Below are 27,553 nucleotides of genomic sequence, written 5' to 3' on the forward strand. Positions count from 1 at the left end.
AGGACTCGGAACAGCCCAGCGTTTGTTTTTCTCTCCCTTTGCCACCAACAATAATCTTCATAGCGTATTGCATCTATTTGCTTCACCATGACTGCACATTCACCTTTACTCTGTTATTACCTGTTGTATTTCCTGAGTCTCCTAATGCTTCTATTCATATATCAACACTACCACCACCAACCCTCAGAACAGCTCAGCGTTTCAATGGCCAACAGCAATTTTCATAGTGTAGTGCATCGCTTCTTTGATATCGATTGAATGAAGGTACCTTGCCTCTGCTATTCCCTCTTGCCTTGCCTGAGTAGCCCAACCCTTCTATTGAAAGACCATCGCTACCACCAACATACCTTAGAAGAGCTCAGCGTTTCAATGGCCAACAGCAATTTTCAGTGTAGTGCATCGCTTTTTGATATCGATTGAATGAAGGTACCTTGCCTCTGCTATTCCCTCTTGTCTTGCCTGAGTAGCCCATCCCTTCTATTGAAAGACCGTCGCTACCACCAACATACCTTAGAATGGCTCAGTGATGTTCATAGTGTAGTGTATCGCCTCTCTGATCCCTATAGACTAAACGCTGACGGTACCTTGCCTCTGCTCTTACCTGTTGTCTTACCTGAGCATCCCACGCTTCTATTTAAAGACCACCGCTACCACCAACAGCAATTTCCATAGTGCAGTGTATCTCTTCCCTGCTCCCAGTAGGCTTAACGTTAAAGGTACCGTGACTCTGCCATTACCTGTTGTACTACCTGAGCATCCCACGCTTCTATTTAAAGACCCTCGCTACCACCAATAACCCTCAAAGTTAGTCCTGCACTCTGTCACATGTAGGCACCTAACTCGATCACCTGTGCCGCTCACACCATTAAGAACCTCCTACAGCTACTCACAGTGGTCAGTTAATTGGATCACACTGCGGCCACAAATAGTTTATCGGTTCATTGCGTTGTGAGTATATATAGCCAGACCCTTTCATCATAGTGTAAAGCAAGAACGTGAAGCCCTTAAGGAGATTGTTGGTTCCATCCATCAGGTCGTGTACTGAGAGAGCTAGCCACCTCCTCCTCCTCGTCCTCCTCCTCTAATGCCCCTTTACTCACCTCAACAACCAAGGGTTCGGAGGCGTTGTGTTTCTTATTTCTCTTATTTCTCGCGCATGGAAGACTCCTTACGTCGATCCGTTTCCCCGCCGCCAACTCGTCCCTTCGTTCCCCGAGCAGCGAGATCTAAAAATATGCCTGGTAGGAGTTTTCGTCTCAGGGCTGCAGCGACCCAGGAAATCCTTACCCGTGGAGCGTCTTCCTTACTTCATTCTTTTTACTGCGTCCCAGTTTCACGTGCGTCATGTTTCCTGGTTTCTGTTCCTCTTGCTCCTCTTCTTCCTCCTCCTCCTCCTCCTCCTTTTCTCCCTCCTCCCGTGGACAATATCATCCGCTTCCCTTCCTTCTTTGATTCCTATAGTTCCTTCCTACGGCTGCCCCTCCCTTCCTATTCTTTCTCCTCCTTCTCATTCTCCTCCTCCTCCTCCTCCTCCTCCTTCTCCTCTAATTTCTACCATTGTCTCCACTTGGCATCCCAGTTCTCCTACCATTCTTTCTCTTCCCTTCCTTCTTTGATTTCTTTAGGTCCTTCCTACCGCTGCCCTTCTCTTCCCATTCTTTTTCTCCCCTCCTACTCCTCCTCCTCCTCCTCCTCCTCCTCCTACTCGAATTCACATCCCTGCCTGCGCTTGGCGTTCCTATTCTCCCTCCGGTCCTCTTCTCTTTTCTCCTTTTCTCATATTTCTTTAGTTTCATTAGTTCCTTCCTACCTCTGCTCCCCATTCTTTCCCCTCCTCCTCCTCCTCTTCCTTGAATTCACATTCTTGCCTGCGCTTGGCGTCCCAGTTCTTCCTTCGGTCCTCTTCCCTTTCCTCTCTTCTCCCCTCATTCGCACTGCTGCCTCGTGTGTTTGTGTCCTTCGTTCCTCGTCCATTCTCGTCCCTCCCCGCCGGGTCCTCCCATTCCCCGCTCCACACTTCACGCCGCCCTCCCAGACGCCCTAAACTTGGCTCTCATTTGCCCAGAGCGAGACGGCGTTTCTGACGTGGGAGACTTCCATCGTGTTTCTGTTAATTAGTGTTGTGTGGCGCCGCGTCCATAAGGGAGTTGGGAAGGAGGCACGCACGAGGAGAAGGGAAGGGGAGTGAGAGGGAGAGAGTAGCATTGAGAGAGGGAGGGCGAGAGGGAGGGGAAGGAAGAGGGTTTAAAAATAGGAAGGAGAAGGGGTCACAGATGAAACTAAAAGCGTATAATGGCGGAAAATATGCCACGAAAATTTGTTTAAAAGTTGATACAATGTAAATTAGAAGGTTATCTACAGGAGAGTTACATGACTACTTGAAACAGAAAAAATGTGTACCACTACAATGAGCTGTGGAGGGAGCTTGAAACAGGAAATAGAAAACGTCATTGGCAGTGCCCGCCGCGCCCAAAGCCCCGACCATCGGGGCAGCAGCATGCGGTGGCGGCGGCGGCAACCCGAGTTCATGCAGGGCGGCGTCGCAGGAGGAGCGGCGCCACGGGTCAGCCATTGAATTGACGCTGATAAGGACAAAATGCGTTCAGTATGTTTGCCTTTGTTTGCCTTCCGATTCGTCTTTGTCTAATTTCATTCATGGACCGCTGCCCTCACTGGACTCCCAACCCACGACACCCAGACCCCCCCCCCCCCCCTCCCGACTCCCCGTGAGGCAACACTAAAACTACAGCGAATGTTGCTGTCTTTATAACGTCACGTCAGAGCGATGCACCTTATTCCCAGGACTGGACCCATGAGTCCAGGAAGTAATTCTGTAGAACATAAAAGCCTGGCCGGCAAGACGCGTTCCGGACTGTCTGCGGCATGTACTAAGAGGCAGGAAGAGACCTACCGAGGCGTGGTGCGGCGAGGCGCCCGCTTCAAAGTTCCCGTAGCCCATGTGGTTGCATGTGCAGCGGCAGGTCCGCAGGTGCTCCTCCAGGTCGGGCGGGAGGGGCGGCAGCAGGGGGTCGAGGGGCCCCAGCCCCGTCTCGGCGGTGCCGCTGCACCAGGTCGCCGACACGCTCTGCGAGGATCCTGCCCCGCGCCCGCGTCCGTCGCTCCAGGAGGGCACGCCTCGCCCATAGGCTGGCCTGGAGGGCGTGGCGCCGCACACGTCCACGCTGTGGCGGGAGCCGTGCGGGGCGGGGCAGTCGGGGCCGCAGTAGGACGCGCCCCCGTAGGCGGGAGGCGGGCACGCCTGGTGTTGATGCTGCTGCTGTTGCTCTCCCTTCATGCAGAAGCTGCGGCTGCGGCGCATCCCGGCAGCCGCCGCTGCTACCCGGCCACCGCCGGCCGCCGCCGCTGCCAGCCCAGCCGCCGCGCGCCCGCCGACCCCGCCATCACACGTCTCACCCTCCCACAGACTCGCCTGCAACGACACGGAACGATGTCACTGAAACAACAATGGATGAATAAACCTCAAAGGCACATGAACTACTCCAAGTGATGCTACGAGAAGATACCGATGCCCCCAACCCTTCCATCTGCCAGCCAACCCAAGGGGCGGCGGGCCCTGGCTTGCTGCCTTGTTAAGGATGGCCTCTGCTGCCCCACCACAGAACAGTAGACATTCACGACCCTCAGCCTCAACTTTGTCACATTCTTCCCTTTCTCTCCGTTACTACAACTTGTACTAACATTCCCACTAGACACAAACGCCGACGGAACTAAGCAGTCCCCTAAAGGGGCGTCCACACCCCGACGAGGCCCGTGGCTGCCTTGGCGGAACGCTGTCATGGCTGCCCCGTCGAGACAGTCTCACTGACTAAAGACTCAAGTTTTTACGGCCCACTCACGTGAGATACTCAGGCTTTTATGGGCAGCCTGCTGCTGTCTTAGTGATTTCCGGTAATTTATTGAAATGCATTTAGGGAGAAGCAATAAGGTGCGTGCCATTACGAGGATGGCATTAGGGCGGCAACGCTCCCCTGCCGGACTCTGCACGGCGTCATAACCTTCTTTACGGCCACGGCGACCGCCCCCGCGGCGCCCGGAGTGATTACAACTCTCTGACGGGCAGTAATGGCTCCCGCCTCCTCCTGCTGGTCCTTCCCCCTTTCCGCTCCCCATCCCCCTTCCGCTCCCCATCCCCCTTTCGCTCCCCATCCCCCTTCCGCTCCCCATCCACCTTTCCGTCCTTCTCCTCCTCCTCCTCCTCCTCCTCCTTCCGTTATTGCAGTATAGCCAATCCGATCATTTCAAGGTGATGGTGTCATGCGGAAATTTCTCTTCCCCTCAATTTCAGGTTCCTTGAACGCTCGCTCGAGTACACACACACACACACACACACACACACACACACACACACACACACACACACACACACACACACACTAGAATAAGAAAAAGCAGGTCCGTTACAAACATAGAAGCATAGTATTAGTTGGGCTGATAACCACATACCTGAGGAAGAAGCAGCATCAGGAGAAAGGGAGGAAGTGAACGAGAGAGAAAGAAATAGAGACATAAGATTATAAGAATATTGGGAGTCTGCAAGTGGTCGGGAGGCTTACACATGGCCTAACCTCACCTATCTTCACATACTGTTTTCACTGTCCATGAACTGATCTAATCTATTCTTGAAGGTATCCCGTCACTAACCACATTAATGCCAAGCCTGTTCCACTCATCAACCACTATTCCCAAATTAATTCTTGCCCATGTCCAAAGGCTTATCGCTGGCGGTTGTGCTCGGTGGGACCTTTAAAAATGGTGCTCTGTAGCCATATACACATTTTCGCCCATGTCGGAACTCTATCCAGGGACTTTCAACTTTATGAGGGCTGAGTTCTGTTCCGTCACTCCAGCGACAGCAAAAAGGAAGGAGTCGTGACCACCGTTGCTAGGTCATCGTACTCAGAGCATAGTATTTATCGGTTTCTGACGCCTAACTATTGACAAGAAACATCAGGATCTAACTCTTTTAACGATAACTATGAATGAGTCTCGTTATTGGAGCCCAGAAAACAGTTTTGGGGAAGGAAGACTGAAAATATAAGCGGCTGAGTACGACAATCTGGCAACGTTGGACTCGTGACGGAAAAAAAATACGAAAACACAGAGAAGGTGGAAAGTGAGAAGGAAGGAAGCAAGATATATGAGAGGCTAGGTTTTTGCTGTTATTATTTACTAATCTTTTAACTATGAGCAAAAGAATAAAAAGAGGCGAGGGTATCAGGAGGCAGGAAAGAGGATACGGATCAGGAAGCTTTCAGTGCGGGAGAAAAGAGATAAAGACGAGGGATGAGGGAAAACGAGAAGAAAGGGCACGAGGAGGAAGCAACACAGAGGAAAAAAAGAGCATACGATGAAAGGGAAGGAAAGTAAAGTGCAAAGGGAAACTGTAATGAATACCTTGGACAAGAGAGACGGGAAAGGAGGTAAAGAGGGGAGGGCGAGAGAGATAAATACACACGAGATGCAAAGGAAGGAATTAACATACATGAAACTTAAGTAAATGCAGGCAGACAGATAGACAGACAGATAGATAGATAGACAGAAGAGATGGGGCTTTAGTGGATTCAGAGAGAAGGAGAAAGAGAGAGAGAGAGAATCAGCAACAGGGGTGTCTCAAACGATTAGGGAATAACATAGATCCAATTATCCTTTTTACGTCTTTCTGAGAGGGTGGAGAGAGGCGGGCGGCGGCGGGGCTTTTCTGGGCGGGCTGGAGAGGCGAGCTGGAACGAAGCGACGACTGACTATCATCTTTAAACACAGATTATCTCCCACAGTCAAATTTCAGGAAAGTGGAGGACCGAATCCGCCACCGACGATATTTAGCACTGACGGAAAGAAGGACGGATAGACAGAAAGGTTGGACGGCAGAAAGATATGCAGGCAGACAGGTGGAAATAAAGTTGTGGTGAGTGGGATAGAGCTTAAAGGTTTGTTATTGAAGGATACGTGTAGGCAGACTGATAGAAAGTTATGCAGGTAAACAGGAATTAAGAGAAATGCTGTGGCGATTGAAATGTGATGCAGAAATAATGAAAGATAGATGGAACAGATGGAACGCAAGTAGAGAGAAAAGCATATAGGCAGACAGGTAGGCAGGTAGATTAGATTACATGTAGACAGACAGGTAGGAAGGGAAATGCCGTGTTGGTGAGGAGCATAACATAGGAAGCAGAAGTAAAGAACGATAGATGGAAGGTAAGCAGAGAGGGAGGAAGGTAGGTAGGCAGGTAAATTGAATATGCAGATAGGCAGGTAGATTGAATTATATGCAGAGAGACAGGTGGAAATGAAGGAATTGGGAAAGAGGTAAAGAAGGATAGACTGAAGGAAGGCACGTCAGGATAATAAGAGGAACGAAGAGAGAGAAAGGAAAATAAATTACTGTGGAAGATAACTGATAAAGGTAGGCATCTATAAATTAAGATATATATGAGTAAAGGTGAAGCCCATTTACTGAAAGTCTAAGTACCAGAATATATAGAGAGATCCTGTTTGAGTTTTGTATTAGACGAAGCATTAGGAGGGCGTAATGAATAGCAAGAAAAATAAATTAGTGTGGAAGATAACTGTTTCGTAAAGGTAGGAATCTATAATGTAAGATAAATATGAGTAGAGGTGAAGACCATTAATTAAGTGAAAGTCTTTGTGCCAGGATGTAGAGAGAGAGATACTGTTTGAGTTTTGTATTACACGAAGCATTAGGAGAGCGTAATGAATTAGATTATATATACATAAGGAACCGTGTAGGTGGATGTGTTTACAGTAAGGAAACATTAGCATACATGTTGGAAGGGGAGAGGACTGGATACCTTGAGGAAAGGATATTAACTACCTTGATCATATGTTAGTGTAGATATTCTTAAGGCGTATGGTTAATATAGTCCACGATACGAGAGACTTAGCTTATTTTATGCCCAGTATTGTAATAGCGTAAATAGTGTTCGTGTTTAGATATGAACACGTATTGAATGAGAATAATGTGTTAGCATTTAGAGATAAAATATATATTGAGAGAGAGGTTAGATGGGGAAAGGAAGGAGAAAACATTGTAGTAGGAGAGGAAAATGCTTTGAGCTATATGAAAATGAATGAGAATAATGTGTTCGAGTTTAGAGATCAGAAAATGTATTGGAAGAGAGGTTAGAATGGTGAATGAAGGAAAAAACATTGTGGTAAATACGGGAAAAAGCATAAAAAGAAAAATATGTGCGATAGAAAGAAAGGGGAAAGAGAAGTTAGATGAAAAAGGGGAAATATGAAAGAAGAGGAAAAAGCTTTAAAGGAAAAAGTGATATAGAAAGCAAGGATATAAAAGGGAAAAGAATTACACGGGGGGAGAGAGGTTAATAGAAGTAAGGGAGAAATATTGCGAGAGTAGAAGAACAAGGTCCTCCCTCTCGCCCACCTCTTTGGATTCTTTTTAGAAGCAGCGAGTAGCGGGCTTTTTTTTATTATTGTTTCCTTTTTTGTGCCCTTGAGCTGTCTCCTTTGTTGTAAAAGAAAAAAAAACTGTAAAAGAAGAAAATATGTAATAGAAAGCAAGGACGTAGAAGGAAACAGGTTGTACTCGGGGAAAAAAAAGTCCAACGGGGTCATATAAAACTTTTCGGACCTAAGCTTAAGTAGGATGAAGGGAAGGATGCTGTTGAAGGGGAAGTGGAAAGTTTTATGATGAAGTGTAGAGGGAAGTAGGTTTTTATGGTTCATTTTAGTTTTATCTTTCGTAACACTCTATATATTTTCCACCTCCTCCTCCTCCTCCTCCTCCTTCTCCTCCTCGTCACCGTCATCTTTATCATCTTCCTTCTACCTTTTTTTTTTCCTCCCAATCCACATCAGCCTCTTTTATTTCTCCACTTCCACCTCCTCCTCCTCCTCCTCCTCCTCATCATCATCATCACCATCATCATCATCATCATCATCATCATCATAATCTTTCTTCCTACTTATTTTTTTCCTTCTTCATTCTTATTTTTTTTGCATTTTCTTGTTCTTTTCATATTACTCCTTTTCCCATTTCTACTTTCTCTTCCTCCTCTTCCTCCTCCTCCTCCTCCTCTTCCAGATGCAGAACAGAAGCAAAACAGACTCACACGTCATCCCTGAACGAGGCGGCAGACACTTCCTTTCCTCCTCCTCCCTTCTTCCTCCTCCTTTCCTCCTCTCCTTTCCTCCTCCCGTGTCGCACCTCAGGACAATGCATCTCTTTCTCCTTCTCTCTCTCTCTCTCTCTCTCTCTCTCTCTCTCTCTCTCTCTCTCTCTCTCTCTCTCTCTCTCTCTCTCTCTCTCTCGCTCCTGCTCTTTCTTTCTCTTTCTCTTTCTCAACACCAGCATCACCAATATCATTACCAACACTCAATACAACTTACACCACCACCACCACTATCACCACCACCTCAACTCTCACCAACACCATCTTCATCATCATCATCATCATCATCACTGCCAGTACGTAACAAAATCAATCTCTTTTCTAATTTCCTTTTATTCTTATTTTGTTTACCTTCAGATTTTTTTTAGTTTTCTTTCGTTACATTCTTGAGACTGCCCTTCAGATCTTCTCTCACTCCTCCGTTTTCTGTATCTTCACTCCTGCTTTTCATACCCTTCATTCCTCAACCACCACCACCTCCACCTCCATACTCCTCCTTACCCTTATCTACCTCTTCCTCTTCCTCATCGTTCCCTCATCATCATCATTCTTCCTCCCTATTTTCCTCCTTCCCACCTCACCCTCTTTCACATTTAGTCCATGTTCTTCTCATATTCCTTCCCTGCGTCTGTTCCTTCTCCTCCACCCCCACCACCGCCACCACCTCCAACACCAACACTACCACCACCACCACCTCACCACCAGCACGTACGTACCGCCTAGCGTGCCAGCAGTTCCTTATAGTTAAATGCGGAATGTTGTTGAATGTATATTGCGAAAGAGTAAGCCAGGGCGCCCATTCTAAGTACCCTGCCGCCTCTTTTGCTCCTTCCCTTCTTTCTTTCCTTTCCTCCTTTTCTTCCTTCTCCAATTTTTATCTCCACCGTAATCTCAGCTGCTACTCTCGTTTCTGTTTTTTCTCTCCTTCTCCTCCTTCTCTTTCTTATCTTTTTCCTCCTTTTGTTGTTGTTTTTCTTTTCTTCCTCGTCTCAACTTTTCTTCCTTCTCTCCTCATCTCTTCGCGTCTTGTAGTAACTTCCTTCTTTCTTTTTCTTTACCTGCAGACTTTACACTTCCTCCCCCTCCTCCTCCTCCTCCTCTGCCGCAGCTTCCGCCTCCTCTTCCTACTCCTCCTTCTCCTCCTCCTCCTCCTCTCTCTCCTTTTCGCTTTGTCACTCCTCCTCGTTATTAATTTATCTGGAATTTTATTGTTTTATTATTGATCGTTACCCTCTCTTTTCCTTCTTCTTCCTCCTCCTCCGCCTCCTCCAGTCATCAATTAAACACTTATTCTGACCCTTAATCACTCATTCGTTCCCGTTCTTTCTCTTTTATGTCAGTTTATCCTTTCAATCTCTCTCGTTATCAGCTTTTTACTTATACTCCCATATACTTTTATTTTTCATTCCTTTCATTTCTCTTCTTGTCTCTTCCACTTTTCTCTGCACTATTCTTCCCTCAGTAATCTTCTACATTCTTCTCTCCTCTCCTTCTTTTTACATTTTTCTCTCCTTCTTTATCACTACTTTTCCCCCACTCTTCTACATTATTTTCTCTTCTCCTTCAACGTTCTTCTCTACTCTCCTCCATCATCCCTTCTTCCACTCCTTTTATCCCCCCTTTCCCCTCTCTCCTAGTCTCTTCACTCCCCATTAAGGAACAGACAGGATTGAATAAAGTAGTTCCTTCCTTCACCTCAAATCTACTTAACCATGACCAAGGGTGGGAAAAGGTGACGCTTGTGAAGTGGGGATTTTTTTCTCTGTCTGTCTGTCTATCTCAATTTTCTTCTGTTTTTCATTTCTTTCATTGCTCTCCGCGTTTCCTCCACTATTCCCTAAGCTACTTTTTCTTTAGGCACTTCACTCACCCCTCCTTCCCTCCTCTCTCCTGTTTATCTATCTATCTGCCTCTCTCTCTCTTCCCCTCTTTCTCCGTCGCGGCTTTAATGGACTCACGGCTGAACGATGGAGATTAAAAGGGGACGGAGAAAAAAATCTTGCGTCGGTCTTAAGAGGAATTCTCCAATTTGATCGAGTGTCTTTTGTTCGCTGATGGATTCCGGTTGAGTGGTATTAGAAGGTGTTTTCGGCGCATTCATTCCCGGACTCCCCGAAACCTTTCTTCCCCTGTCCTCGCCTCGCCCGGCCAGACTGTGACTTTCTGACAGGCGAGCTGCGCGTTGAGGGAAATATTGTAGTTCGTTCCGCCGACCAAGCCACGCCACGGCAGGGAAAATAGAGAGGCTGGAGGTAGCAGGTTCTAGCAAGTATCTTTTGTTCTGCCATTATGTGATTTTGGTCATTATGGTTATCAAACTAGGTCGAAATCCACGTAATATAGTATATCCTAGGATGTATACAGATGATCCATGCTTTAAAATCAGGTATTCACGTCAAAAAGAAATATCGCTTGTAGTCTTCTGATTCTGGAGAGCTCATAAAAAAAATAAAACAGCGTTCAGGAATTAGCAACGTTCATATACAAATGTTACAAATGCTTATGTAGAAATTCCCGTTCAAGAATATTCCAATTTTAAAAGTCAGGCACACAGAAGAATCAATCTGCAGAAATGGTCACTTTAGAGTAGTTTTGAGGCTGATGTTTTTACACCTTCGCACACAGATTCAGATATTCAGTATGTGTTCAAGGTCATATATAAACGTTCGTCAGCTTATCTCGTCGCTCGGACAAAACTAACGAGAACCATGTATAAATAATTACAACCGAGTAAATAATTCAGTTTCAACACACGAATATTTCCTCACCCACTCCTGCACACACACAAGCGTCAGGGGGGAGTACATTTACATAAGACCAGTTCTAATCTTTTTTTCTGCCAGCCGCGCCGCCGTCAAAAGAAAATCAGTGCGGGAGAGCGAACAGTCGTGATGATGGAATCCGGCGGGCCGTGAAACGTAAAATGGAGCGACGAGACCACCTGATCCACTCCCCTGATTACCCAGGTACTCCACGCCTCCCCGGGGCTACAGGTGACCCGGTGACTTTGCGGGGGGAGGGGGGACGAGGGGCGAGGGGGGGGGATGGGGTGAGAGTAGGAGAGAGAGAGAGAGAGAGAGAGAGAGAGAGAGAGAATTTTACTCTCTCTCTCGCTCTCTCTCTCTCTCTCACCTCGTCGTTTTTCCAATCCATTAGTCACTTTTTTTCCTTATTAACTCAATCTTCGTCTTGTTGATTGCTTCGTAATGATGATTCGCGTATCGAACATTTTTTTGCACTTTTATTTTATTTCAGTATTTTAGGGTTCGGATTATATTTTCAATGTTTTTCTTTTAGCTCGAATTTGCTTTTTTTTTTTTTTTTTGGTTTGTTTGAGGTATTTTTTCCTTTAGTTTCTCCTTAGTTCTTTATCTTTTCTCTAGGTCTAAATCTTGTTCTCCATGCTCTAATTACTTTTGTTTCATGTTATTTCTCCTTCTATGTCTCCTATGCCATCTCTCCTCTTCCCTTCAATATTTCCTCTTCCTATTCAACACCAATCCTCATAGTCTTACTGCCATTCCTTTCCCCCTAACTTCCTGTTCATCATTTTCCTTTTCTCTCACTTTCCTGAATTCCTTTTCCGACCCTTTTCTGACCTTCAATTACGCTTCCGCCAAAGTTAGTTGAGAGCAAGTTGTCCAATATACGGACGAGTACTCGGAATCCCTCCCCCTGTCCCCTCTCTCTACCCTCTCCCTGTCTCTCCCCCTCCCTCTCCCTGTCCCTCTCGCTTCCTCCACCTCTCCCTCATCACAAAGTCCACGCACAGCCACAACATCCCGCCAGAAACGTCAATTTAACTAACTCTTCCTCCTCCTCTTCCTGCTCCCACTCTTCTTCCTCCTCCTCCTCCTTTCTTTCCCCTCAGTTTTCTCATATTCTATCTCTTTCCGTCTTCTTCCTTGTTCAGTTGCTGTCAAATAATTAAAAGCTCATAAATCTATAATAATAATGATAATAATAATAATAATAAATAATAACAATAATGATGATAATAATAATAATAATAATAATAATAATAATAATAATAATAATAATAATAATGATAATAGTAAAAGTAATGATTAAAACTAGAAAATAAAAGATACAGAAAAGTTAGTGATAAGAAGAAAAGAAGTTAAATGAAGCGTGAAGTCTCGTGTCACATTAGAAACATTTTTTACACCATTAAATTAAGAGGAAAGTAATTTGGTGCAGACGAAAAAACAAGTGAGGGACTTTTTTTCTCTCCCTCCTCCTTTTACTCCACCTCCACCACTTTCCCTCCTCCTCCTCCTCATATTCTCACTCTTTTCCGTCCCCCCTTCCTTCCCCCTCTGTTTCCCTCACCTCTCCCCTCGCATATTCCCTCCCTCTTCCTCCACCCCATTACTCCACAATTTTCTCTCTTCCTCGCCATCCTCATCCTAGTACCTTTCACACTTTTCTGTTTCCCCCTTCTTCCCCTTTTGTTTCCCTCGCCGCCCCCTCGCATATTCTCACCAAACATGCCATATTCCCCCTCATCAGGCCCGCCCCAAGTCCTCCTCATGCCCCGGCCTCATAAAATATGCCTCATGCTTTCTCACCCCCGTAAAACGCGCCTCACGGGAACAAAATAATAAGCTGCTTCCCCTCTGTCCAAAACGAGGAAAGTTAGGTGACGACGAGGAGTGGAGAAGATTATGATGAGGCTGGAGAGGAGGGAGAGAGGGAGAGAGGGAGGGAAGGAGGGAAAGGTTGTCAGTTGAGTTGGGGGAGAGTGCGAGGGGAGTAATAGGCGCAAGGTAGAGAGGAAGAAGGGAAGGAAGAGCCAGTTATGAAGGAGGGGGAGAGGAACGTACGAGAAGGGGAGGTAGGGAAGGAGGAGGATCAGGAGAGGTGGGTGAAGAAAAGCTTGTCAGAGAATAGGGGCGGGATAAAAAGGTGCAGGGTAGGTAGGTAGAAGGGGAGACCAGCTATGAGGGAGGGGAGAGGAACGTATTAGAAGGAGAGGTGGGTGAAGGAAAGCTTCTCAGAAAATAGGAGAGGAGGAGAAATAGGCGCAGGGTAGAGAGGAAGAAGGGAAGGAAGGACCAACTATGCAGGAAGGGAGAGGAACGTATGAGAAAGGGAGCGGGGGAAGTAGGAAAGGAAGGGGGAGGGAGAGAAGGAGAGAGAGAGGAAGGAAAGCTTGTCAGAGAACAGGGGAGGAGCACCGGAGAGGTAATAGGCGAGAGGTAGGGAGAGCCAGCTGTGAAGGAGTGTCTTGGGACGTCGGAGAAGGGGAGGCAGGGAAGGAGGAAGAAGAAGAGGAGGAAGGATGGAGGTTATAAGGTACGAAAAGACACGAGGAGGAGTTTGGGAAAGTTATAGGAAGCAATGAGGATATATGGAGGAGGAAAGAAAGAAGGAGGAAGAGAGGGAGACTGGAACAGGATAAAGGAGAAAGGAATGGAAGGAAGATTAAGGAAATGAAGAGGTGTGGAGGAAGAAAAGGACACGAGTGGGAGTTTTAAGAGCGTTACAGAAGGCAATGAGGATATACCGTAAAAAGCGGAGAAAAGGAAAGGAGAAAAGGAGAGAGAAACCGATATAAAAGAGGTGGAAGGAAGATTAAGGGAAAGAATGTGTGTAGAAGAAGAATTTGACGCAAGAAGAAGTTTAAGAAAGTTACAGGAAGGAAGGAATATGCAGGAAGAAATGAGAGAAAGAGGGAAGGTGAGAGGAGACAAAAGTTAGAGGAAGGAGTGGGGATACAGGGAGAAATAAGAGAAAGAGAAAAGGGGAAAGGAGACTGTAACAGGAAATAGGAAAAAGGGATGAAGGAAAGGTTTAAGAAAGATGTTTATAAAGATTAGCCCACGGAGAAAATGAGAATCGTCGAGGAAAGAAAAGGAAAAGGGAGGGAAAGAGGAGACGGTAAGAGGATATAGGAGAAGCTCACGAAGGGAAGGCCAATAAAGAGGAGAGAAGAAGAGGAAATAAGGCTAATGAAGGCAATAATGAAGCTAGGAAAATGGAGAAAAGAGGGAAGGAATAAGGAAAACAAAGACGGTGCAGGAAAACAGGATGAAAGCAATATTTAGGGAAAGAAAAAGTGTGTGAAGGAAAAAGACTGAGGACGCATGGGAAACAAAGATAAGGGTGAAAATAGATTGCAGTTGGTTAGGGGAGGATAGGAGGTAGAGAAAAACAAGAGGAGGGAGATATAAGGTAAGAAAAGAAAAAGTGTATGGAGGAAAAAAAAAGTCTGAGAACGTATAGGAAACAAAGATAAGGGTGAAAGATGAATTGCAATGGGATAGGGGAGGACAGACGAACACAAGAGGAGGGAGAGAAAGAAGGAGGTCAAAGTTAAAGGAGGAATAAAGGCGGAAGAGAAGAATGAGGGCAAGGAGGAGGAGGAGGAGGAGGAGGGGCTGAGAGAGATGAAAGGACGAGGGAGGAAGGAAGGGTGGCTGTCCGAGCATATGGGTGAAAGGGGCGAAAGATTAAAAAGGAGGAGACAAAGCTGCATGTAAATTAGGAGGGAAGAAAGGCGTTGAAGCAGGTGGGGGGAGGTAGAGGAGAGGTAGGAAGACGACGAGGTAGAGAGAGGCAGACTGATAAATAGATACATAGATAGATAGATAGGTAGGGAAATAGAAACTGACAGTATATGTGAAGTAGGAAGAGAAAGAGGTAGAATAGGAAGACGAGGAGGTAGAAGAATATAGAAAGAAAAGGTTAAACAGATAAGTATATACATAGATTGACTGATAGATAGATAGAGAAATAGATGTAGAGAGTAAATGGGAGGTAGAAAAAGGAAGAAGTAGAGATGTGGGAAGACGAACAAATGAAACAGCGTAGAAAGAGAGAGAGGAAGAAATAGATAGATAAAAAGAAATTGAGACTTTGATGCATAGGATATCAAGAGGGAATAGAGGGATTTAGGCCAAGGAGAAAGAGGAAGTGGCCCTTTGAAAAACAAGGACCTTCTTCATGTCAACATAATCTATTTTTGACTAGGAAATATTTCACGCACAGCACCACCACAACCATCACCACCAACAGAACCATCACCACCACCGCCACGAGTAACATTAACAACATCAATAACAACAAGAATATCGTACAATCCGTAAAAAGAAACACAATACCAGAAAAATATGAAACAATAAATGCAAGTAAATAAATACAGAAATAACAGCCAACGCCTAAATCAACACACTAACAAACTCTCTCTCTCTCTCTCTCTCTCTCTCTCTCTCTCTCTCTCGCTCGCTCTTGCTCTCTGTTTGACGCCCTCATTTCCCGCTCGCAAAACACAGGTTGACGTTTGCAGCGGAGTTTTTTTTGGCCAAGTTAATGTCACTCACTCGTGAATAATGCAGAACGGAAGCCTTTGACGCGTTGTAGTTTAGTTCGGTATTAACAAATTTGTAATGCAGCCACACACTCACACACGGACACGGACACACATACGCATACTCAATCACACACACGTACAGAGAGAAAGATTTTTTTAGATAGACAGAAAGATAGATGGAGAGATAGAGATATAGAGTTTCTTTTATACAAGGGTGCAGTGTAGGCGAGAGAGAGAGAGAGAGTTTGTTAGTGTGTTGATTTAGGCGTTGGCTGTTATTTCTGTATTTATTTACGTAAGTTAAGGTAAGGTTATCAGATTCTACTTCAAGAAAATACCCGAGGTAGTGAGACCTGGCAAGCTGTTTCCGTAGACTTTTCCGCCGCTGCCCGATAGAACACTGAAATGTTGACGTTTCTTTTATACAAGGGTGCAGTGTAGGCGAGAGAGAGAGAGAGAGAGAGAGAGAGATCCTGGAATCGGAGTTGTGCTGAAGTAGAGTCCGTACATTTTTCTTTTTCTTTTTTCTTTTATTCCAGTTCTAAAAAAAGCGATAGAATTGTTTTGCTGACCGCGTGCGTCCAGGGAAAAGCGACTGAGAGAGAGGGAGAGAGAGAGTTCCCTAAAGAGCAAACTCAGACTCATTCGTGCCACTGAAATGCTGGAACTCCTCAACCTTCTGGGATTAAATTTCTCGCGACAGACCCTCACTGACTCTCCACTCCCGAGGATTAACTTCGCCTGCCCTGTTGACGCTACGCCTGATGGATGACGCTGGCCCGCTCCTTCGCTCCCTCCCTTCCATCTTCCTTCTTTCCCCCCCTCCCTCACCCTCTTGCTCCCTCTTTCCCTCTCACCTCTCTTTATATTCCTACTTCAAGCTGCCCTCTCTTCCACCCTTTTTCTCGCCATTTTTACCACGTACTCTTCTTTTTCTTTCTCTCTCCTTGCTTCCTCTTTCTCTCCCTCTCTCTCGCTCTCCCTCGTACATCTATCTCTAATCCTACCTCAAACGGCCCCCTCTATTCCACCCTTTCTCTTTTCGTCATATTTACCTTAGATTGTTCTCTCTCTGCGTCTCCCACCTCGCTCTCTCTCTCACTCTTTCTCCCTCCTTTTCTCCTTCCACTCGCTTTCCCCTGCAGATCACTACCACGGTCTGGTCACTTACCCCCACCTCCCTCCCTCTCTCTAGCCCCTTCCCCTTCCCCCTGTGGCTCTTGAGAAGCTTTGTCAGGATAAAATTACGTTTGGCGACACTTCACTTTTGGGAGAGCGTCCCTCCGCCCTCTGCCGCCACGATATCAGGGGAGAATTGTGTGGTGGCGGCGATGAGATTTCTTAGCGGCTGGTTTCAAGTGTCCTCTTAGAGCTATAATTCTGCTCACAATAACATCGCAAATAAAGCTCTGCGCACACTTAGCCAGCAATGATATCTAACCTTTCTTTACGATTCTGATAATGACATGCAGCCTGAATTTGATAGAATGCTTGCAGTGTTTGTGGGAAGGTCATTGATTACGCTTATTCTTGAAGTTCTTGTACGTAGGTCCTGTTGTGGACTGGTCAATGATATATATAGCTTACCTTGAAGGGACTGGCTTATTTTCGTAGGTTTTGAGTACGCATAATAGTGTGTTGTGATTGAATTGCGTATATAGTATAACTTCAAGTCCTGCGGCGGTTGTGAGCACCGTGATATAGCGGAGTGTTGAGGATAATGAAATGATTTATGGGTGAAGTATGAAGAACAAGACACGTAACAATGAGGGAAGTTTTCAAATGGCATGGAGGGTTAGTCGCAGAGTCCATTGTGGTCCCGAAGTGAGTGGTGGAGGAGGCATAGTGCAGTGCAATGCTGGAAATCCCTTGTAGTGGCAGTGACGTAGGCTTTCCGGACATTTTGAAGGGACGAAGCTCTAATCAAAAGGTCTGTGTGTGTCATCGCGTCCAGTGTAGCTCCGTACTGAAGGAGATGAAGGACCAGGCAACGTATCAGTGCTGGAGTATCTCTGAGGGTCAATCTGAGGCTCTGGGAGCGTCATAGCGTCCAGTGTGTCGTCGTGATGAAGGGGAATGAAGGACGCGGTGCCATCTGCGTGAGTAGTGCCTCTGTGTTGGCTCAGGTGCCGCGGATGTGCCAGGAAGGACGGGATTAGCGGGTCATCCTTCCCTTCTCTCATCTTCCCGTGTGGCAATAAGCTTTAAGGGCTTCTGCCGCCTGTTCGTTACCGCCTCGCTTTTGACTCCCTGAAGTCGACTTCTTTTCATATTAAAGTTTCGATGATGTGATTCACGGCACAAACAAAGTCGTAAACTCAGTGATAATGGAGCGTTTAGTATTTTTCTTGGTGTTTGATTATCCAATTTGTGCTTCATATTGCCGTTAAGGTGTGCTCACCGTCTCATGAGTCATATTTTATTACAGTGGAAAATAGCTTCCATCATTTCTTTTTTGACTGAAAAATTGTGTGATTAAAGAGCACAATCAGCAAAGCGATTGTATATTTCCTTTTTTTAAAACATGCATTGAATTCTCACAAGCGATTGTATACCTTTTTTTAACGTACAGTGAGTTTTGCACTTGTTGATTATATTAGGTGTACGAATATTCGTTTGCGTGTAAAATTTGTTTCTACTCCTAAAACTTCAGCACATCCATTATAAATAAGTCTCATGGGATATTTTCAACTTTGGACGCAAAAAAAAAGTTTCAGTTCATGATTTTTGCTTCGGACACCGCGTACACTTACTGAAAAAAAATCTGTGTTCATAAAAGTGGAGAATCCGTAAACGCAGCAACTTCGGAGGCTTGAAGAGCATCTGCGGGAGGACGAGTCTGAAAAATTCATATCATGCCCCAAAACAGCAGCTCCAAGACAAGTTTGCGGCCTCGCGCGTCACTAATATTAAGAGAAAGACAAATGTTTGGAGAAATGGACGATTATACAAAACCTCAACCTTGAACGATTAAAAAGTAGCTGCATGATGGCGACTATCAAAAAAAATCCAAAAACATCCTTGAAAATATCGGCATCAGGGCAAGTTTTGGGCGATTTGGAGTGATTTTCGGGTTCCAGCGGGGCTCGAACGGCGGCACCGGGGAAACTCCAGCACCGAATGGCCCGAGCAATCTTGAGAACTATCGCGCACCTCCGTAACTCATGTTTTTATTGGCCAACTTTACCTCCCCCGACGCATTTATTTCCATCGCCTGATTACACGCATCCCGAGCCGTGAGAAAGGAGTTTGCTCCCGCGATTAGCTTAAGATACTGATGGAGCCAGGAGAGGTAAGAGTAAAGATGGAGGAGGAGGAGGAGGAGGAGGAGAAGAAGAAGGAGGAGGAAGAGGAGGAGGAAAGAAGAACAAGAGCAAGAGGAAGGAAAAAGGAGAACTAGAACAAGAACAAGAAGAACTAAAGCAAGAACAAACAAAAAAGATAAAATAAAATAAAAAGATACGTAAGAAAAAGGAAGAGGGAAACATAAAGGAGGAGGAGGAGAAGGAGGAACAGGAGGAGTAGAAGGAAAACGAAGAGGAGGAGTAGGAGAAAGAAAAGGAGGAACTGGAGGAAAGTGAAAACAGATGAGAAAATAAATTACCCAGTGCGGAAAAAAGTAATTAAAAGGATCTCGTTATTTTTCTGGATATGCTCTAATCAACCTGTACCCGATGATTTAGTGACTGCTCGTAAACGCAGCGAGTCATTTGAGGGAGAGAACGATGATTTATTTACTTTCTGTTTTTCGCGGAAGGAATATGACAAAAAATGTTCTACCCGTGTCCTTTTTTTCTTAATGATAAGCTCCTTAATTTAAAACATACTCAGTCTGGTGGCGAGGAACGCATCACTAAATAAGGAGAAAAAAATTTATAGCAAGGGAAAAAATATGCTTGAAAAAATATAGAGAAAAATATAGAAAGAATAGGGAAAACATGTATATAGGAAAAATAAAGGAAAAAGATGCTTGTAAAATATGAAGAAAATGTAGAGAATAGGGAAAATAGGGGAAAATATAGTTGAGAAATACGGAGACAATTACATACCAAGGAAAATATATATACAACTGTACACTCCTACTGTCTTTCCCTCTCCCCAGCCTGTTTCTTCACCATTAACTCCCTTCCTCTTCTTTCTGTACCCTTGAATGAAATGAATAAATATATAAAATAAAGAAGGAAACTTGTTCGTCTTCATTTCTGTATCCTATTTGTATCCTATTTCTGTATCCTATTTTGTATCCTGTATCAGTCTTTGTACCTGATTTCTACTCTCCCAGGTACTAACATATCCATAACATTTCCATCCACGTGTCGAAGGTAATATAATGTTCAGAGTGGAAAAAAAAATAATTAATCTTCTTCAGACTCCCCGAACGTCAATCTTATCAATTTCCTGCCCATCAGACGCCATGATATAGAGTAATTGAAGTGAAGTATTTTCCCGCCGCACCTTCCTGGCCGGCCTTCATCTTACCTGACCCTCTGTAACCTAATTTAGTGTCCCTTACCTCGGCCTCTACAGCAGCGGCGGCGGAGGCGGCACAGCATCCCACCTTTGATGCTTACCTCTACTTCTTTACTCCTATCTTTTATCTCATTCATCTTTCGTCAGTTTCAATTTCCAGGTATTTTTGCTAACTGTGTTTTTCTCTCTTTTCTTATTTTACCAACGTCAGTTATAAGAGAGAATTTTCACGTCTTGTTACTTTTTCGTCGATATATTGCTTTTTCCCCATTATCTTTATCTTTTAACATTTCCATAATCTTCAGTTCCCGCATTACCCTGTTTTCGTCTCTCCAATTTCCATATTTTAGCAACGACAGAAACAACAGGGCATATTCACCTTCAGTTCCATTTCCTTTGATATTTACCTTCCCTCCCTCATCTTTATTTTATCTTTTTTTCCTTCTTATTCTTTTTTCCCCTCGGTCGCGGCAGAAAGAAAACCTTCGATCATTTTTTCCCTGACTCTTACTTTCTTTCCCTTATTAATACGTGAACCATATCTCTTTCTGATCTTTATTTTTGTCTTTATATATATGAAATTTTTACGATTTGTGTTTATTATTTTTCTTGTCTAACTGTTGTGTGTGTGGGCGTAATGGAAAGACGGTGAGGGTGGGATGGTGTGCAAGCCAAGTAAGGAGAGAGAAAGAAAGAAAGAAAATATGAAAGAGGTATCCGTTTGCATAAGAAATCATACAAGAATCCCTCAATAAAAAAAACGAAAGAGGAGAGGAGAAAGAAAAGAAAAAAAAGAGAAACTGCAACGTGGGAGATAAAAGAATTATAGAGAGAAGGAGAATGAGAAAAGGAGAAGGAGGAGGAGGTGGAGGAAGATGAAGAGGATGAGGAGGAAGGTTGTTTTGGCGTAAGAAATAAAATAAACTACGTGGGTATGAAAAACATGTGACTGGTGTTTGTGGGTGTTGGTGAGGGAGAGAATGGATGCAGATTTCAGCCGAGGATATGTTGGTAGTGCGGTCTGTTGGTGTGGGGCGGCGGAACGAACACGAAAAAGGTTTAATTTCCTTGGTATTGTATGGACGAAGAGAGGAAAAAAAAGAGGAGGAGGAGGAAGAGGAAGAGATGGCAGGGGGTGATGGAGACAGTTGGGGGTGTGTAAGGGGAGACACGAGGAAAGGAGGGAATGAGAGAAAAAATATTAAAATAGAGAAAAATGGAGGAAGAGGAAGGGACAGCAAGAGGAAAGGGGCTAAGGGAAGGAAAGATAATGGAAAATACAGCAAAAAGGCTTAGGATAGGTATGGAAAGGAGACGAAAGGAGAGAAGACATCAAGGGGAGGGAAGGGAAAGAAGAGAGGGGTCAAAAAAGGATGAAAAGAAGTAAGGATAGAAAAGGGAGGGAAGGGAGAGGTGTCAGCAGCGGAAAGGAAGGGAAAGGAATGAAAAGAATTTGACGTCTTTCTCAGCCCCCCTCCCCTCCACAACACCCAGCCAGTGACCGCGAAGGGAGGAACGCGTGAAAGCTGACGAGTAAAAATAGCTGTGCGTGGGTTGTCCAGCGTGACTCTTAAAGGAGAGGAGGCTGTAGACGCGGCGGTTCGTACGCCTACGCTGGAAAACATAAATAACTAAATATAGATTGTAACCATGTACAAATCCATAGCTTTTTAGTCGTTCTATATATCTTAACTATTCAAGATTTTTCTAGTTAAGACTATTCAAGTATTTAGCTATTATATAACTGGTATTTTTCAACTATTTAAAGTCGTTCTTTTGTTGTTGTTTTTGCTCTTAGAAACTGGCAAAACTACACGATATATTGAAGTTGACTTTAATTGAAGGATGGTATTAGTTGCATAGCGTTATCATAGTATTATTAATAGTTACTTGTGAGGTGATGCATATAACTCCTACACTATTCATTGTTCAGGAAATATTTGGTCTTGGCTTAAGTGGCATACAAAACAGGATCTAAATTGATAGTTGATAAAATGGAAAGCTTAGTTGTTGTTTGTGTGGAGCAATAAATATAACTCCTGCACTATCAATTATACGTATATAGAGTGGAATTACCGTGCCATATAAAGCATAAAGTATATAGACAATTAGAAAAATATAAATCATATGTATTTTTTTTATGAAGCAATACAGATAGCTTAAACACTATTAATTATACATGGATTATACGGACTGGGATTGAATTGATATATTAGACAAAATTTATATATGGAACCAGCGATGCCATATTGTCTTGTTTAGCCTCTATATTCATTACTAGAGCCTCACTATCTCATACAGTAAATTTGGACCCTTAACAGCTAATATTATCTCATTTAGCAAGTCTTGGCTGTCGATCTTAAGTTGACGTTAACTTACTAACTCTGCGGTGTTTCTCTAACCCCAAAACTGTCTCCTGGGCCCCAATAACGGGACTCATTTATATTTATCACTGACAGGGTTAATTACTGATGTCTTTTTGTAATTGTTGTGTCGAAAACCGGTAAATAGGATGTTGTGAATACGATAACCCGCACCCTCCCTCCCCCACCAGGCCTCCCTCTCCCCCACCATCCCTTACCCACACCCTCCCTCTCCTCTGGCAACACTGAATGGAACGTTGATAAATAAAATGGAAAACTCTCCTCATCTCCAAAGCGTCAGTAACACGCGCCATAAAACACGTATTTGGGGATCAGTCCATCACGCCATTCACGGACTTGACCTGCTGAGCCGCGCCGCACGACCAGGCTCACAACGGACGCGGTGGGGGAAATGCCGTAAAAAAATTGGACGAGTTTAGTGACTACATTTTTCCATTAATTTCATCAGATATTTCAGTGTTTACAGCCGGGCGGATCCAGAGGGAGTGTGTGACTGGTAATGGAATAATTTGTGTTTTATTTGTTTGATTAATTAATTTGGGTTGTGCCTGTTCGCTCGCGGCCTGCATGTCATATTTTTTTTTTTTATTGTTATTTGTGTTTTGTTTTGTGTGTTCCTTTCCCGTACATCAGATGCTTTTTCTTTACTTAACTGCATATCTTTTTTTTTTTTCTCTGTTAAGTATTTGTCTGTTGGAAGTCGTATTCTTATCTGTTGTTGTTGTTGTTGCTTTGTCATATAATAGACTATTTTTTTTTCTATATATAATTCCTTTTCTATTCATGGTTTTTTTTCAATTTTCTGTATATTTTTTGTTCAAGCTCTGTGATGTATTTGTAAGCTGCAACTCCGTTCTTTATTTAAGTTTCTTTGCCTTACGTAAGACTTTTTTTCGTTCTATATATAATTCATATTGTATTCCTGTTTTTTTTCATTTTTGATAATTTTATTTGCTGTATTTGTCCGCTGTACGTTATTTTTCATTCATATTTTTCTTTCACACAGAATATATATTTTTTTATATATAATTCCTTTTATTTACGTGTTTTTATATATTTTTTTCCTCCAATCCATTAAATCATACTTTTTCATGTTTTCTTTTTATCTCTGTAATGTACATTTATTTTTCCGCGCTTTTCGCTCCATGAATGTTTCAAATACTCGTCCCTCGCGTCATAATGTATGGATTCTTGCATTTTCACGACTCAATCCGCGTGAATCAGTTCCTGGCGGTCCCGGTTAATTACACATCACGGCTTGAAGTATTTATTACGGCTCAGTTGATAAAAAATATTCCAAGTATTTATAATAAGCCCCCAGACAGCTTTTTATGCTTTACCGACTTTCAACTTCATGGAAAAAATAACCTTACAACATTTTTACGTCAAAGTTCAACGTAAATTATTAGTTTTTAGTACACCATGAAAATATTAGGTGTTTTCCACTGAACTTTGCCGGGAAAAAAACATCAGTTAGTTCCACGATAAATAACGCAGGAAAAGTATATATATTTTTCTGTGTAAACGCTTGGAAGATTAATAGTTTCTTCCTTGAATGAGACATGAAAAAAAATATTCATCCTTAAGATATACAGTGGATTTTTTTAACGTCATCAACAATAATGTGGTTGATTTTTTTTACCCATTTTTCACGGCGTGGTTAGTTAGATTTGTTGACTTGTATATCACTTTTTTTATGAATGAGTTTGTAATAATTATGTCGACTTAACTGTGAAAATCCAACACTTCTAACTAACCCTGACCCGAATATGAAATCAAATCTCCTCCCGAAATTGACCTCTCTTTCGGCCACCTCTTTGGATTCTTTTTAGGAGCAGCGAGTAGCGGGCGTTTTTTATTATTGTTTCCTTTTTTTGTGCCCTTGAGCTGTCTCCTTTGTTGTAAAAAAAAAGCCAAACGAGCCACATAAATCTGTTCGTAAATACAAATTCTACGTTTATAAATCAGGAGGTAAGAAAGCTGAGGTTGAAATGAGGTAAAAATACATATAACAAAGAAAACACATTAATGAAAAAGGAATATTATATGGAGAATAGCATCTTGTGTATGAAATGTACGTAAATAATAATAAAAAAAAACGTGCAGATTATAAATGCAGCAGATAGAAATAAATCATACAAAAAAATTTAAATTAAATTGTATAAAGAAAAAATAATCTAATATATGGCAAAGAAACATAAATAATAAAAGACATCCAGCGGGCAAATTCATCAATGAGGCAAAAATTAACTACAAGAAAGAATGTTGATTGCCCTGAAGATATAATTTACAGGAACTAAAACGTCACGTATATATGCATTAAAAAGCGTAGGAAAGGTTTTATTCATGAAGGGCAAACTGGACTGGGAGAAAAGAACATTGATAGCCCTTAAATAATAAATTACAGGAAAGAAAACGACAGGTATATGCATTAGACAGCGTAGAAAAGGTTTTATTTATGAAGGGCAAACTGGACTGGGAGAAAAGAATATTGATAGCCCTTAAGAAATATATTACAAGACAGAAAACGTTAGGTATAAGCATTAGACAGCTTGGAAAAGGTTTTATTTATGAAGGGCAAACTGGACTGGGCGAAAAGAGTATTGATAGCTCTTAAGAAATTAATTATTAGACAGAAAACATTAAAAAGGGAAGGAAATGTTTTATTTATCACTAGCAAACTGCACTGGCGAAAAAAAATATTGATAGACCTTAAGAAATTAATTACAAGAAAGAAAACGTCAGATACATATGCATTAAACAACACCAGAAACGTTTTATTTATTACTAGCAAACTGCACTGGGCGGAAAAAGGGTTCAGTTAAGTGGCGGAGTGTGAAGTAATTGGTTGTTGGGGAGTTTTAATTGATAATTGGGACCTAAATTGAGTTGATGGCGATGGGAGTGACACTTATCTTGATTCACTGATAAAATGGCTTGGTCCAACGCATTTATTCTCTCTCTCTCTCTCTCTCTCTCTCTCTCTCTCTCTCTCTCTCTCTCTCTCTCTCTCTCTCTCTCTCTCTCTCTCTCTCTCTCTCATGCACTATTCCTTCTCCTTCCCCCCAACCTTTCCACACCTACTTGCCCCCTCCCCTCTACCCCCTCCCCCTCCCCCCTTCCCCCCCCCTCACCTGGTGCCTCTCTCGTTAACACTGACGTATGCAAATTGGAGCCTCGAAAGGACAAAGATTAGTAGTCATGGAGAAGGAGAAGGAGGCGGAGGAGGAGGAGAAGGAGGAGGAGGAAGAGGAAGAAAAGGAGGAGAATGCAGAATGAAAACTATGATAAGGAAGATGAGGGTGGACAAGATGGAATAGAGTGAAATAATAATGGTGATGATGATTGGAGGAGGAAGAGGGGAGGAGGAGAAGAGGAGTAAAAGAGGATCTGTCTGTGTTTTTTTTTTTTATATTTCACATCTAAATTTGTCTTTTTCTTGTATGTCTTCTTTTATTTCTTTTTCTCTTTCACTTTCTCCTCCTTCATCCACTTCTATTCTTCCACTTTTATCCTGCTCCACCTACTCCTTCTCTTATGTCTCTTCCCCTCCTCCTCCCCCTCCTTCTCCTCCTCGTATCTCTTCTTTTACGGGACCTCCTTCTCCTCCTCCTCCTCCTCCTCCTCCTCCACCTATGTCTCTTTCTTCGGTGCCTCCTCCTCCTATTTTTCCTGCTTCTCCTATTTCGCCTCCTCCTATTTCTCCTTTTTCTCCTCTAGTGGCTCCTCCTCCTTCTCCTCCTCCTTCACCTCCTCCTCCTCCTCCTCCTCCTCCTCCTCCTCCTTTTCCTCCTTCTTTTTCATGGTTATTGCATTGTGATGTGGGTCGTTTCTTACATCTTCTCTCACCTTTATATTCTCTTCTCACTCCTCCTCCTCCTCCTCCTCCTCCTTCTCCTCCTCCTCCTCCTCCTCCTCCTCCTCCTCCTCATGCATAAAACATCGTCAAGTCCTCACGTATTCGTCTTCTCACACATGTTTGAAAAATAATTAAGCAACTTTAGCCATCCATCTCTCCGCTTTACTCTTTTTTTTTCCTTCTTTCCACCCCTCCAGATCCTTCCTCCCTTCTTCCCTACCCTTGCCCCTTACCTTTATTTTTTCCTTCCCTCCCTTTTACCTGTCTATGCTCTTCCTTCCACTCCATCTTGGTATTTATTTATTTATCGATTTTCTCTCCTCCTCTTCTTTCCTTCTCTTTCTCTCTTGGTCTTCTCTCTTTCCTTCCTAAATTTCATTGTCTTACTTCTTTCCTTCCTCTCCCTTTCTTCATCCTTTCTCCTTCCCTTACGCCGTACCTCCTTTCTCTCTCTCGTTCTCCTTTTTTTCTCTCGTTCCTTCACTTCCCTCCCTCCTCTTCTTCTCTCAATTTCATTTTTCTTTCTCTCACTTCCTTTCTTCCTTCCCTTCCTCCTTCCCTCTTCTCTCCCTATCCCATTCTCCTTATTCTTCCTCTCTCTCGCACACTTCCTTCCCTTCCTCCTTCCCTCCTCTCCCTCTCCCATTCTCCTTTTCTTTCTTTCATTCCCTTACTTCCTTCCCTCCTCCTCTCCCATTCCCCTTTTTATTTCTGTAACTTCCTTCCCTTCCTCCTTCCCTCCTCTCTCCTCGCCAGGAATTCATTTGGGAAACACGGCGAGGTAGGATTAATTCATTACCTGTGTTGAGGATTACCTTGGCAACGGAAATTGGTTAGTATACATATATATATTTTTTTTTATGTGTAATGTTTTGGGGAATGTTCTCTGGTGATTTTTTTTTCTCTTTGTATTATTTCTTTTTGCTATCCCTGGAACGCTTCTGATTAATGTTGTTACTTTTATTTCTGTTATTTATCATTTTCTATTTTTATTTCCTATCATTTGGACACTTCTGATTGATGCTGTTATTTTTGCTTCTATTATCTATTGCTTTCTATTACTATTATCTATTGTCATCCTCATTATTGTTGTTGATAATTTGGAGAGATAATGGAGTGGAAGGAAGAAAAGAAGAAAGGAAACGAATGAAAGAGGGAAGGAAGGAAGGAAGGAAGGAAGAAAGGAAGGAAAAAATGTTGGAAGGGAAAGTTTACTGAAGTTAAAAAGAAGGAAGGAAGGAAAAGGAGAAGAAAAAGGAATATAATGCCAAATAATCAGGAGAAAGTGAAGAAAAGAGCAACAGAGAGAGAGAGAGAGAGAGAGAGAGAGAGAGAGAGAGAGAGAGAGAGA

At 43.4% G+C, this 27,553-nt stretch overlaps 1 protein-coding gene across 2 annotated transcripts in view; it reads right to left on the reverse strand.

Annotated features, from left to right (window-relative positions):
* LOC126998154 (uncharacterized) overlaps positions 1-27,553 on the reverse strand; it is a 199,356-nt gene that overhangs the window by 126,135 nt on the left and 45,668 nt on the right. Inside the window, exon 2 of one of the 2 annotated variants that reach the window (XM_050859589.1) lies at positions 2,912-3,430. In XM_050859589.1, the coding sequence (XP_050715546.1) occupies positions 2,912-3,319 (408 nt within the window). In that variant the 5' untranslated portion in view covers positions 3,320-3,430. Of the gene's footprint in view, positions 1-2,911; positions 4,128-27,553 lie in introns of those variants that run through there. The other variant, XM_050859588.1, reaches the window with a different exon arrangement.

Source organism: Eriocheir sinensis, chromosome 13 (assembly GCF_024679095.1).
Source record: "Eriocheir sinensis breed Jianghai 21 chromosome 13, ASM2467909v1, whole genome shotgun sequence".
NCBI lineage: Eukaryota > Metazoa > Arthropoda > Malacostraca > Decapoda > Varunidae > Eriocheir > Eriocheir sinensis.